Source organism: Zingiber officinale, chromosome 10B, assembly GCF_018446385.1.
Source record: "Zingiber officinale cultivar Zhangliang chromosome 10B, Zo_v1.1, whole genome shotgun sequence".
In the NCBI taxonomy this organism is placed as follows: domain Eukaryota; kingdom Viridiplantae; phylum Streptophyta; class Magnoliopsida; order Zingiberales; family Zingiberaceae; genus Zingiber; species Zingiber officinale.
In genome coordinates this window covers 2593365-2605388 of record NC_056005.1, presented here as the reverse complement: position 1 = coordinate 2605388, position 12024 = coordinate 2593365, and the positions used below count along the sequence as shown (strand labels likewise).

The 12024-nt window shown below is 37.5% G+C and overlaps 3 protein-coding genes across 3 annotated transcripts; all 3 read left to right on the top strand.

Moving 5' to 3' along the window:
* The first annotated feature begins 765 nt into the window (after window positions 1–765).
* LOC122030353 lies at window positions 766–1388 on the top strand. The gene has a single exon (XM_042589564.1). It carries the CDS (start codon window positions 1060–1062, stop codon window positions 1264–1266), a length of 207 nt encoding a protein of 68 aa, XP_042445498.1. The 5' UTR covers window positions 766–1059; the 3' UTR covers window positions 1267–1388.
* A 489-nt stretch (window positions 1389–1877) lies between these two features.
* Window positions 1878–3272, top strand: LOC122030186 (F-box protein At1g61340-like). The gene is made up of 4 exons (XM_042589355.1): window positions 1878–1978; window positions 2317–2617; window positions 2704–2778; window positions 2866–3272. The coding sequence occupies exons 2-4, from the start codon at window positions 2336–2338 to the stop codon at window positions 3055–3057; spliced, it is 549 nt and encodes a 182-aa protein (XP_042445289.1). The 5' UTR covers window positions 1878–1978; window positions 2317–2335; the 3' UTR covers window positions 3058–3272.
* A 4602-nt stretch (window positions 3273–7874) lies between these two features.
* On the top strand, window positions 7875–10377 carry LOC122030467 (sugar transport protein MST6-like). The gene is made up of 4 exons (XM_042589676.1): window positions 7875–8050; window positions 8142–8464; window positions 9116–9745; window positions 9827–10377. Exons 1-4 carry the CDS (start codon window positions 7918–7920, stop codon window positions 10292–10294), a joined length of 1554 nt encoding a protein of 517 aa, XP_042445610.1. The 5' UTR covers window positions 7875–7917; the 3' UTR covers window positions 10295–10377.
* The last annotated feature ends 1647 nt before the right edge of the window (window positions 10378–12024 follow it).

The following is a 12024-nucleotide window of genomic DNA, read 5'->3' as shown; positions in this document are numbered from 1 at the left end:
TAAATGTGACAAAAAAATAAAAGATAAAATCACTCGTCGTCAGTGCTCCCGTCATACCTGATCCAAGATTATCACGAGGGAGGTAAATCATAACATTCTGAGTGAGTATGTGGTAGGTGGAGTGAGTTGCACAGGAATCGGGAATTTACATCCTGACTATTTTGAATTTCGATCCCGCGACTTCATGTGACAAGCATCCCACCACATATCAACTCGGGTGACCTGTGAGGTAAATGAACTAAGTATCAGTGAATAAATTTTATATTTAATTGATGGGAATTTGTTTATATTAAATAAATAATTTTGAACAATTCGTTAAATTAAATAAAAAAATTTAAATATATATGTGTTCAGTTCATTAATGTTCGTAGAATAATATTAATGAACGTTATTTATTAATAATTTTTTTAATATACTAAATAAATAATAAAATAGAATAAATAAATAAATTTAAATTATCAAACTCAATAATCAATCAAATAATTAAAAAATTTAGATAAACTTGAATTGAGCTCTCGATAACATATAAATAAATCAAGCTTAAATTAAACTCAAACCAAGCTTGAATTGAGAACTTAATAACATCTAAATGAACCAAATTTAAGTCAAACTTCAAACAAACTCATACTCATAAAAAATAAATCAAATCAAACTTGAACAATCATTTCAAAAATTTAATTCATTTTAAATTAAGCTTAGACTCAATTATCTTTTTAAATAATTTTGAACATCTTAAAATTTGACTCGGCTCATTTACCGCCCTAATCACCAACTCTACCCGGAGACAACCAAACGGCTTAATTTGTTTCTTGTCTCATGCGCGCATCATGATCAAATAAAGTCGAGGTGGGTGGGCAACAAATTCCAATCCGAACCCTTCGTCCGCCATTAATGAGCGGAGCAGCCCACGCCGCTTCCATGATACCTCAACTCCCAACTCCTCCTTCCACCGCCCCAGCTGCTCGGCCCTCTTTATAATGAATCTTTTTCCCTCGGCATTTCCTCGAACAGGAAGCGGGCGAGGGATCGGAGGCAGCATCATCAATCGATAAAACATCGATGGTGTTCCTGTGCTTTCTGGTGGACCAGCGGCGGAGGGTCCGGAGCAGCAAGCCGGCGGCGGGGATCTGCTCGCGGTGCGGGGCGTGCGCGCGGGTGGCGGACATGGAGACGGCCACGCGCTTCTGCTACGTGCCGGTGCACCGCAGGAGCTGGCGGGCGATCATCTGCACCTTCTGCGGCGCCCTCCTCAAATCCTACAACTAACTCACATAAATACAATTGATGTAAAAGATTTACCTATGAACAGAGTTTTTGATATTTTCATTTCTTTCAGTATCCATAAACATCTGTAAAAATATTAAATCTTGATGAATAAACTACCTACAATAAGATTAATTAAAATTATCATTAAGAACAGTATGTTTTTCTGAAACAGTTGATATATTTTTCTTCCCGATTCGTTGATACCATATTGGGCCGATTGGTGGGCCGATTTTGTCATGGTGTTGAAGCGTGTAGGCCCAAGTGTGTTAGCGTGTTCCACAAGCTACCGACATGGTCTGCCTGCCTGTATCACAGCCGACATTGTCGCCACGTCAGCGTATCTAAGTTTAACCGCCAAGCAGACGCCGCCATAATGGACCCGCCGCCCCGAACGGCTAGTTCTCCCACCGTCCTGATCTCGCCACGTGCGCCTCCGATACTCATCGGCGGATCCAATTTCACGCGGTTTCGAAGGCGGGAAAGCGTAAATTTTTCAAAAGATTCATTCGGTCAATCTCCATTTTTTTGTCGGATATTTTACCATCTTTGGCTGCGACTCCGAGCAGTTTCCGAGAATAAACCTTTTTAAATACGGAAAATCCGAGACTTACCTTGTTGATATATCAGGATTGAGGAGGGGAGAATTTACCTAGGGCTGGTGGTGAAACTTTGTATTCAAAGTCTAGTTTTTCTTCCTCTTGGTTGTCATCCGGTAAGTTCAATTTGATTCTGTAGTTTCTTCTTCTGCAAAAAGGAATCTTTTTTTTTTGTGTTATGATCCATTGGTTTTTGGGTTCATGATAGCTCTTTGTTCTCTAAAATATTTATAATCTGATTTCCCCTTCTCGTCTTCGTGTGAGATTCGTTCTTAAATCTTAAAATCAATCTTTAAGTTGCTGTCTTTCTATTTTTCTCGCGGAAGATCAACGCCGAGATTCTTACAATTAATATTTGGGCGTTACCAGTTTTCAGATTCCCTTTGATAAGATTATTGTGTATGACTTGTGCTTTCCCTTCAATTTACCTGAAAAATGCTTGTCAAATTTTCAGAGTGGGAATCAAGGCGAAAATGGCAGTGAGAGATACTCAGGGAGAAGAATCAGTTCCGTCGTCGTCGTCGTCAAGCATTGCTTGTCCCAACTATTTTGGTTCAGCAGAAGAATCGATTCCGGCCGGAGTAAAATTGGTCCATAGCACAAGCTCATTGGGGCGAAAAAGAGTTGGTTTGTCCAAGTCTGTTCACTTAGCCAATTTGTCCTCTCCATGTGGTTCATCATCCTCTAAGAAACTGTGTACCATGTCCACAATGGAGCAATCCATTCATCTGGAGACACTGCCTCAAGATGTTCTGGTACTCATTCATTTTCACCTTTTTTTTTTTTTTTGAAAAAAAAAACTCGAATTCCAATAATATTGGACACTATAATCTTCTTGTAGGTAAGAATATTATCTAAGGTCGATCATGGTGACCTGATGCAACTCCTCTTTGTATCCAAGACTGTGAATCAAGCTGTAGGTCTCACTCCTTTACGTTTGCTTAGCCTTTACAAACTTCCTAATTCCACCATTGCTAACTTAATTTTGGATACTTCTATTCAGACAACCATTGCTAAAGAGATGCATTTCGCTCTTCGCACCCCAATTTCAAAGCCAGTCTTTAAGGACAACGTCGATGGCAGCGAAGCAGCTCCTAATGCACCGATGCAACATAGGGTCGCAAGATCAAGGCTTCATGCGATAAACCGATCAAGTATTGTCGTAGTTCTTTTCCCATCTTGTGAGGATGAATGATCAGTTGCTTGTGTAAACAAATTGTAAGGTCAGCACAGGGTTTTAGCTTTATAGGCTTAGATTCCATTTATTCGTCTCACAAGTTAGAAATTTCATCCTGTGGTTTGTAAAGGCCATATAGGTAGTTACACAGATTCAACTCGTTCGTTGAAGAGAAATGGTTTTATATTACTTATTAAGATGAGTATGGAGGCTCATCCAAATTGGTAATTTCAGTTATTGCGACAAATTAGATTCTTAAATAGACTGTCCAGTGCTTCCCCATTAGCAATGATAGAGGCAATCCTTTGACTTTGCATTCAGCTTGGTGGATTCTCCTTGCATGCCATTCACAGTCCTGAAAGTGATGCAGCACCAAGCTTGAATGGTAATAAAGCAAGTAGGAAGGGAACTTGAGATAATGGATGCCATTCGGCGTGCCGCACGGCTCTTCGAAGGTCAGGGGATCGATAAACCGACGACTGCCACTCGGTCGGACATGGACGGATCGATTGCCTAGTTTATGGAACTGCTCCAATCATCAACTCTAGCAGTGGAAATAAAAGAAGTGATTACAGTGAATAGATATCGACTCTAGCAGATGGTGGATGTAGCTGGTTAAATGAGTCATGGCCAATGAGCAAGACCGCGCAAAATAGAACACAGCTGGGCTACCATTGATGTTTTTTTTATTATTATTATTTTAGGAAAAATTTTGAGGTATAAATGAATCAAACTGCTCATGAGCTATTCAAAACTCAATTCGATAAAAATTCATGTAAATTTGTTAGTGAGACTTGTTAAGATTAAGGGTGATCATAGATCGGGTTGGTTCGATTATTAGGGTAAAAAATTATCCGGTCCTAGTAGATCAGATAATACAATATCATGATCTACATTCGATCCTATATTCGGCGGTTATTATGTATTAGAAATCCGACAGGTTGTCAGTTAGTTGGATATCCGATCTTATATCTAATGAAATATAAAATATAAATATAAAATAAAAAAAAATAAAATATTTTAAAATGATAATAAACATTATTCATTACACGTTATAGCAGTTAATCGCGGTAGCTGCTATAATGTGTAACAGCTTATCGGCAGTAGTTACTAACACGTGTAGCAACTTATCGACAGTAGTTGCTACAAGTAAGGGTGATCGCGGATCGAGTTGGTTCGATTATTGGAATAAAAAAATATTCGGTCTTACTAGATCGGATAATGCAATATCATGACTCTACATCCGACCCTATATCCGGCAGATTTTTTTTTCGGTTCGGTTCGGGTCGGTATAAGCGGGTTGGTCGGTTTGACGGGTTAATTGCGAACCCTATTTAAGATAAATAAATCAAGCTCAAGTTTCATAATACGCAGCTCTTTAACTCGTGAGCATATTCATTAGTAAGCTCATGAATCAACTTTTAAATGAAAAATAATAATTTTGATATTAAATTTATAAATTTTACACTATACTTATGAAAAATATAGACAGATATATTAAATTTATTTATTAGAATAAAATTAAAATTTTAATGAGAATCTAAATATATAATGTAATTTTTAATAAATATTTAAATTTATAATTTATATTTATTAAGTTTGTTTAGACTCGATAAAAGTTTGAATAAGCTCGTGAGTTATGAATATATTCGTTAAATAAAACTTGAGCTCGGTTCAATTATAAACAAGTTAAACTCAAATATTTAAGTATTCCGCTCGACTTGATTACATCTCTAGAAAAAAATTTTCCATCTTTTAGTCACCTGATGGTTAATTATAAATCAATATAGGATGAATATAATCATTTTTTTTATCTACAAATTATTTTAACAACCAAGCGAAAGTCATAAATAGCATTGGACTAACATTTATGTAGCGTCGAATCTCGAATGCTAAAAAAAGTCAACAAAAGTTGACTTTTTTTTAGCATTGGACTAACAGGTTTGGGACCAGACGATAGAGGTAGGCTAGGTCTTATATTGACTGCAAGAGAGAAAGTAGGTCCAGCAAAAGATGGTCAGTGGATGCATTGGCGTGCTTAGGAAATCAACTCTTTTGACCTTAAATTGTAGCAAAGATAAAGGAGATAAATTATGCTATTAATTTATATTTAACCGTTAGATGATTAAAAGATGGAAGAAATTTTTTCTTCCATACGTGCGTCTATTGACCAGGTTTATTATTATGTTTATAATTATTAAAAAATCTATTTTTTTAATCAATTTATTATTTATAATAATAACATGTTGAAATGGGAACACATTATTATTATGTTAAATATAAACGGATAAATTACACAAGTATTGATTGTTATATTTTTGGCATTTTGACTTACCCAAGAAAATCAACTTGATTTTGAAAAAACATTTAATATTTATAATTTTTAAAACATTAGCCGGATTAAATAAACAGGCTCGCATTTTATTATAAAAATTAAAAACCAGTCAACGTGTATTTCGGAATTTAGGAACTCACGTGTCAATCGGTCACTGACTTGCGTTATCGCGACTCCACTCCTCAAGTCAAACGGTCTCAATGACTTCAATTTTTGGCTTTTCTTCGTAATTAATGCGCATTTTCAATGTAGATATTTCATTTAAATTTGCCTTATAAGGAGTTGCAAGATTGAATTATTCCGTCATTTCAACTAGATGTAAAAAAATGATATATGAAATTTCAAAGGGGTAAGAGAGAGATTAGAGATGGTAATTTTTCTCACGGATTGGGGCCGCGAGGAAAATTGAAAATGGGGGCAAAGATCTACGATTTATTTGAGGATAGAGATGAGTTCAACTAATGGCGGATCCAGAAATTTAAATAATAAAAGGTGATTATAATAAACAAGGGATGATATCCTTCATCTTCATCGATAAAACCTCATAATATTATGGGTTCCACCGTCGGCAAGGGGGAATTTTTCAAAGACAATTCAGGGTGAATATGGAGATATTATCCCTATCCCTAAATCTGTCTTAAAAATAATAATAATAATATTTTTTTAAAAAATATTAATAATAGTATCATTAAATAATATTGATAATAATATTAAAATATTAATAATAAAATTATTGATGCGGTAATGATGAGGAGTCTCGTTCCGGCGCCATGATGGAGGTCAATAAAAGTCAAAGTCAAATCAGTCAACGAACGAATGATCTTGGCCAGTCGGGCGCGGTGTATTCCGACCGGGGGTTAAACACCGACCCCTGTCTTCGATACGGAGTAATCAAACCAACGCTCAATGAACGCGCAAGAACCAAGCCGAGCAACTCTCTCACTCGGCAACACGACGGACGACATGGACCAAGGACTCTCAACCAAGCGGCTCTCCCACTCGGCGCTACAGTGGGCTTCCGACTGAGCGGTCATCCCGCTCGGCCTAGCAACAGATGGCACTTAGACAGGGAACTTTCAGCTGAGTGACTATTCCGTTCGGTTGAACATCAGATACAGCAGGATATCTTTTGACATCATTTTGAGAGTTAGTGCCGCTGACAGACGACATGGTCAGGGAGAAGATCGTACAATAGAAGCTTCCACTGCCACTTCAGAGATATGCTCGGCTCGTTAAGGTATTATGTCAGGGACACTTTACTGACATGTCTCTTCAGGTAAAGCTTGGGATAGCATGCCCACTTCGAGAAGCGTGTACACACGCTACAGGAGCCCTATATAAAGGGAGGTCCAGACATCGACGGAGGTATGTTTTTCTTGTAATTTCTATTATCGAGCTACAATTTTTGCTTCTTCTTGCTTCGCTGGAGGTTGACTTGAGTGTCGGAGGATCTTCGCCGGGGACCTTTTCCCTGACTTGGTACTGACGCTATTTGTGTTGTAAGTGTGAGCGAAGTCCACATAAAGTCAGTAAAGCGCCACGTTCTCAGCATCAGTCTCCTCGATTTTCGGACAGGATCAACTAATAATAATAATAATAATAATAATAATAATAATAATATTATTATTATTATTATTATTAATGTTAAATATTAATAGTAAAATAATAATAATATAAAATTAATTTAGAGAATGAGGATTTAATCATAGTTGATTTGAGTTGAGTTCTCCCATCCTAAAAAAAAACATAGGGATGAGAATGGGGACAAAATTCAAGGATAAGGATAGGGATGATAAATTCATCCCTACTCTGTCCTATTGCCATTTGTAGAAAGATCATATTCATTAATTTAATTTTATCCATCTAAACTAATAATTACTCTTGAATCATTACCCCGCATTTTAATCGTATAAAAAATTAATATGGAATATAAGGAACATTTTGACACCATTTAAGCTGGCTTGTTTTGAGTTCTTGAGTAAATATTACAAAATCATAGCTGTTTTTTAGATCATGTTCTTTTGAGATGGTACAGTGATTGTAAGATGTTATCATATAAAATCTTGATCAAAATTTGATTTTTTTCCTGATATCTTAACTATCTATATTAATAATTATTAATTATTCATAATTTATTTTATCCTTATGAATTTAGAGATAAATTAATAGAAATACTGGGGAGAGATGATATCCATGTGTACTAATTTTTTTTATATATATAAAGTAATTTTTATAACTATAGAATTTTTAAAAATATTTAGTCAATTCCAATTTTTCAAAAGGAAGATCTTAAATCGTATCCTACGAATCAGTGACCGATGAAACAATTAATGCGTAACAAGATAAGATTGAAACAAAATTAACATAATTGTAATGTCTACAAATTGATTTCTTGATCAACGGCGACGATTTCCCGACTCGTGTCGGTTTGGCCTACACTCAGCAACATCTCTATTTAAACCCGCTCCCTCTTCCTGGTAGCGTCCGCTTGTTCCTCTACCTCTCTTTCTTCTCTAGCTTGCCTTAAGTGGTCGGTGGAAGCAATGGCGGGCGGTGCGATCGTCAACACCGGTGGAGGTAAGGACTATCCTGGTAAACTTACTGTGTTCGTCTTCTTCGCCTGCTTCGTCGCCGCCACCGGGGGTCTCATATTCGGATACGACATCGGCATCTCCGGTAGGACTTGATCTTCATTTTTGATCTAGATCTAGATTTATTATTATTATTATTGTTTGAACTCGATTGATTTGGGGTCCTGCGTGGGTAGGCGGAGTGACCTCGATGGAATCGTTCTTGGAGAAGTTCTTCCCCGAGGTGTACCGGAAGGAGAAGCTCGACACGAGCACCAACCAGTACTGCAGGTTCGACAGCCAGCTCCTGACGATCTTCACGTCGTCTCTGTACCTGGCGGCGCTCGTCGCGTCGTTCTGCGCTTCGACGGTGACGAGGGTGCTGGGGCGCAAGTGGTCCATGTTCGGCGGAGGGGTCGTTTTCCTCGTCGGCGCCGTTCTCAACGGAGCCGCCAAGAACGTGTTGATGCTCATCCTCGGACGCATCCTCCTCGGCATCGGCGTCGGCTTCGCCAATCAGGTCGGTTTCCATCGTTTTGGGGGAAAACCCTTCTCGATAAAGATAAGCGAACCCTTTTAACTTTTCCAAATCTTTTTGGATGAGCCGATGAAGATGCATCGAACTATTCCGTTCCAATTTCCAACCCGATTCGATTTCCATGGAATCAATTAGAGAAAGCTCAACCCCTCTCCTTGTCCAAGGGTGTGTGCTTTTCGATCCCCCCTTTTGGCATAGTGCCTCCACACTATTTCTCGGTAACATCGACTTTTGCTTCCTCAAATAGCGTTTCTTTGTTTTTTTCTGGCATTCCTTTTCATCTTGTGGTTCGAGCAAGAAGGTTACTTTCTCACTTCAAATTGCGAAGGCTATATCTCTATTTAGTTTAACTTTTTTATTAAGACTGTTCGATCGATTGTGGTTAGTAAAAAGTTGGCATCGATCGACGATTAGGAATCTTGGTTGTCATGCTCGTGTACCACAACTTTTGTTATAAACATTTTTTTGTCGCAATCGAGGATTCTCTGCTCCCCAATCCTCGTTTCCTCCCTTTTCAAAGAAAATTAGCATTTGTTACTGAGAAGAGACAAAGACTGTCACCTATCGAGAGTAGGTTGTCACGTTCCACATGTAGCTAACGAAGAAAAGCCTTTCTTTCTGTTCGTTCTGCAGTCTGTGCCTGTGTATCTCTCGGAAATGGCTCCGGCGCGGCTTCGTGGCATGCTCAACATCGGATTCCAGCTCATGATCACGTTTGGAATCCTCTGTGCCAACCTGATCAACTACGGCACCGCTAAGATCAAAGGCGGCTGGGGGTGGCGCGTCAGCCTCGCACTCGCAGTCGTCCCAGCCGCCATTATCTCCATCGGCTCGCTTTTCCTTCCGGACACGCCCAACTCCCTCATCGAGCGTGGCCACGCCGAGCAGGCCAAGAAGATGCTCCGCCGCATTCGCGGCACCGACGACATCCTCGACGAGTATAATGACCTCGTCGCGGCTAGCGAGGAATCTAAACTGGTTAAGCACCCGTGGGCTAACATCATGAAGAGGAAGTACCGCCCGCAGCTCGTCATTGGCATTCTCATTCCCTTCTTCCAGCAGCTGACCGGCATCAATGTCATCATGTTCTACGCCCCTGTGCTGTTCAAAACGATGGGTTTCGGCAACGATGCTTCTCTCATGTCCGCCGTCATCACGGGGATTGTAAACCTGTTCGCTACCTTCATATCTGTTCTCACCGTCGACAAGCTGGGCCGAAGGAAGCTTTTCCTAGAAGGTGGGGTTCAGATGCTCATAAGTCAGGTACTAGAAATCTACTACATCTCTCTATTCCTCAGCTTCAACAATTCTGTATGACTATAAGTGAATAAATTCTATATGCAGTCCATGGTCGGAATTTTAATGGCAATCAAACTGGGAACTAGCGGAGAGGGCCACTTTTCAAAGGCATACTCTGGTTTTCTGGTCCTCTTTGTTTGTATCTACGTGATGGGGTTTGCATGGTCTTGGGGTCCCCTTGGATGGCTGGTTCCCAGCGAGATCTTCCCTCTTGAGATCAGGTCGGCTGGGCAGAGTATCAACGTTTCTGTCAATATGTTCTTCACCTTTGTCATTGCTCAAGCCTTCCTCACCATGCTCTGCCACCTCAAGTTTGCTCTCTTCTTCTTCTTTGGCGCATGGGTGATCGTCATGACCATCTTCATTGCCCTTTTCCTTCCTGAGACAAAAGGCGTGCCGATTGAAGAGATGGCACTTGTCTGGAAGAAACACTGGTTTTGGAGCAGATTTATTTCAGATGACGATGTTCACGAAAGAAATGTTGAGATGGGCAAACCCAATTCTGCATTTTAAAAGATCAATTGTTGTGTGTTCCTTTTGCAAGATCATTTTCTTAGTGTCAACAAGAATACTTTTATATATCCTTTTACCTATTCCTTCTACTTTTATTTCGTATGAATATAAGATTTTAACCATAGATATCATGTGCATTGCACGATAAAAAAAAAATCTAAAAAATTCAAACTGTATCTTTCCATTCATTTATTTTTAAGAAAAAAAAAAGAGAAAGAAATCCATCTAATTGCATCGTAAAGTGCCATTTTTCCCACAATGGATTTAGTGTCGCCCATTCAACTTCCCTTCTCTCTATAGAATGAAGACTCTCCTACTCTTCCCGTGTTTCATGCGCCATGGCCATGAAAAGTTAGAAAGAGTTGCAGGAGATTTACTGATAACTTGGCACAATTAATGATCGATCTTCAATTGTGGATTGGTTTTGGATAAGCTCGTGGATAAAATCCAGTGACGTGGAGGTGAGTTGTAAATTAAATTGTAATCTTTGGTTCGAGGAGTTTCTTAAATTGTTTTTTCTTATTATTGCATGACTAACCTAATTAATAGCATCACGTTGAAGAAAGTCTTTAAAACATGTTTCTACTTTCTAGAATGTGCATTCATACCAATGGTGGACTTAGCTTGAATTGTGGTTGGGAAAAGAAAAGGTAGGAAGACAACAACAAAATATTTCCATCCAATAAATTTGGTGGAGATAAGATTTTACATAAAGGAAGGAACACAAGTTTTGGTACTTTTGAGTCAGCAAGATCAGGAGGAAGAACTAATTAAAAAGCAGTCGTTCTGTTCTCGTAGACCAGCAGTTAATTGTATTGTCGGATAGGATCATGTATTTTGTTACGAATTGATCTCGTCTAAAATCAATAAAAATGACATGTGGGTAGGAAGCTCCAGGATTATTAGAATTAAAGTTTTTAAGGACACACATAAATATCTTTATAGTATATTTTTAGTGGCATTAAAATTATGATGACATTATCAAAAAATATATTGAAATACGATGTTACCATAAACTCTCTAGTATTCTTGACATTTATATAATGTCATTATAAAATATTTATGCTAATTTCAAAAGTGTCTTAAATATAGGAATATAATGACATTCGAAAATGTCACATAAAAATATTTCATGGATATTTATGCATGTCTTTTTATTATCTAAATAAAGACAAATATAAATGTAACATAAACTAATTTATATTGACAATTATAAATATTTTAAATTTTTATATTAGGACAATAAAATATGTTAGTAATAATAATTTATAAGGATATTTTAAACTGTCATCTTATATAATCTATAATGACATTATTAAATATCAATTATTATATTTTATAAAAACATTAAATAGAAACATTTAGAATACACCAAAATAAATTATTAATATTTATTCATAATATAAAACATTCATCACATAATAGAAAAAGTTACACATCATCACAATTTAACCATCATGACAATTCACCACAATAAGAAGAAACATTTTACATCCAAAATATCTAATTCATTCACCATATCATCACAATTCATCTCATCATTACAAAAGTACAAATGCAATACTAATGTAAAAGTATTGAATCCAATGCTAACTAAATACTAACAAATCGTTGAGTTTTAAACAAAGTATTATAAAATAAAAATTCAACTAATTTACTATCAACCATCTTCAACCATCATATGCAAAATCTAAGTACCTGTCACCTCCAAATACAATCAATAAATTTGT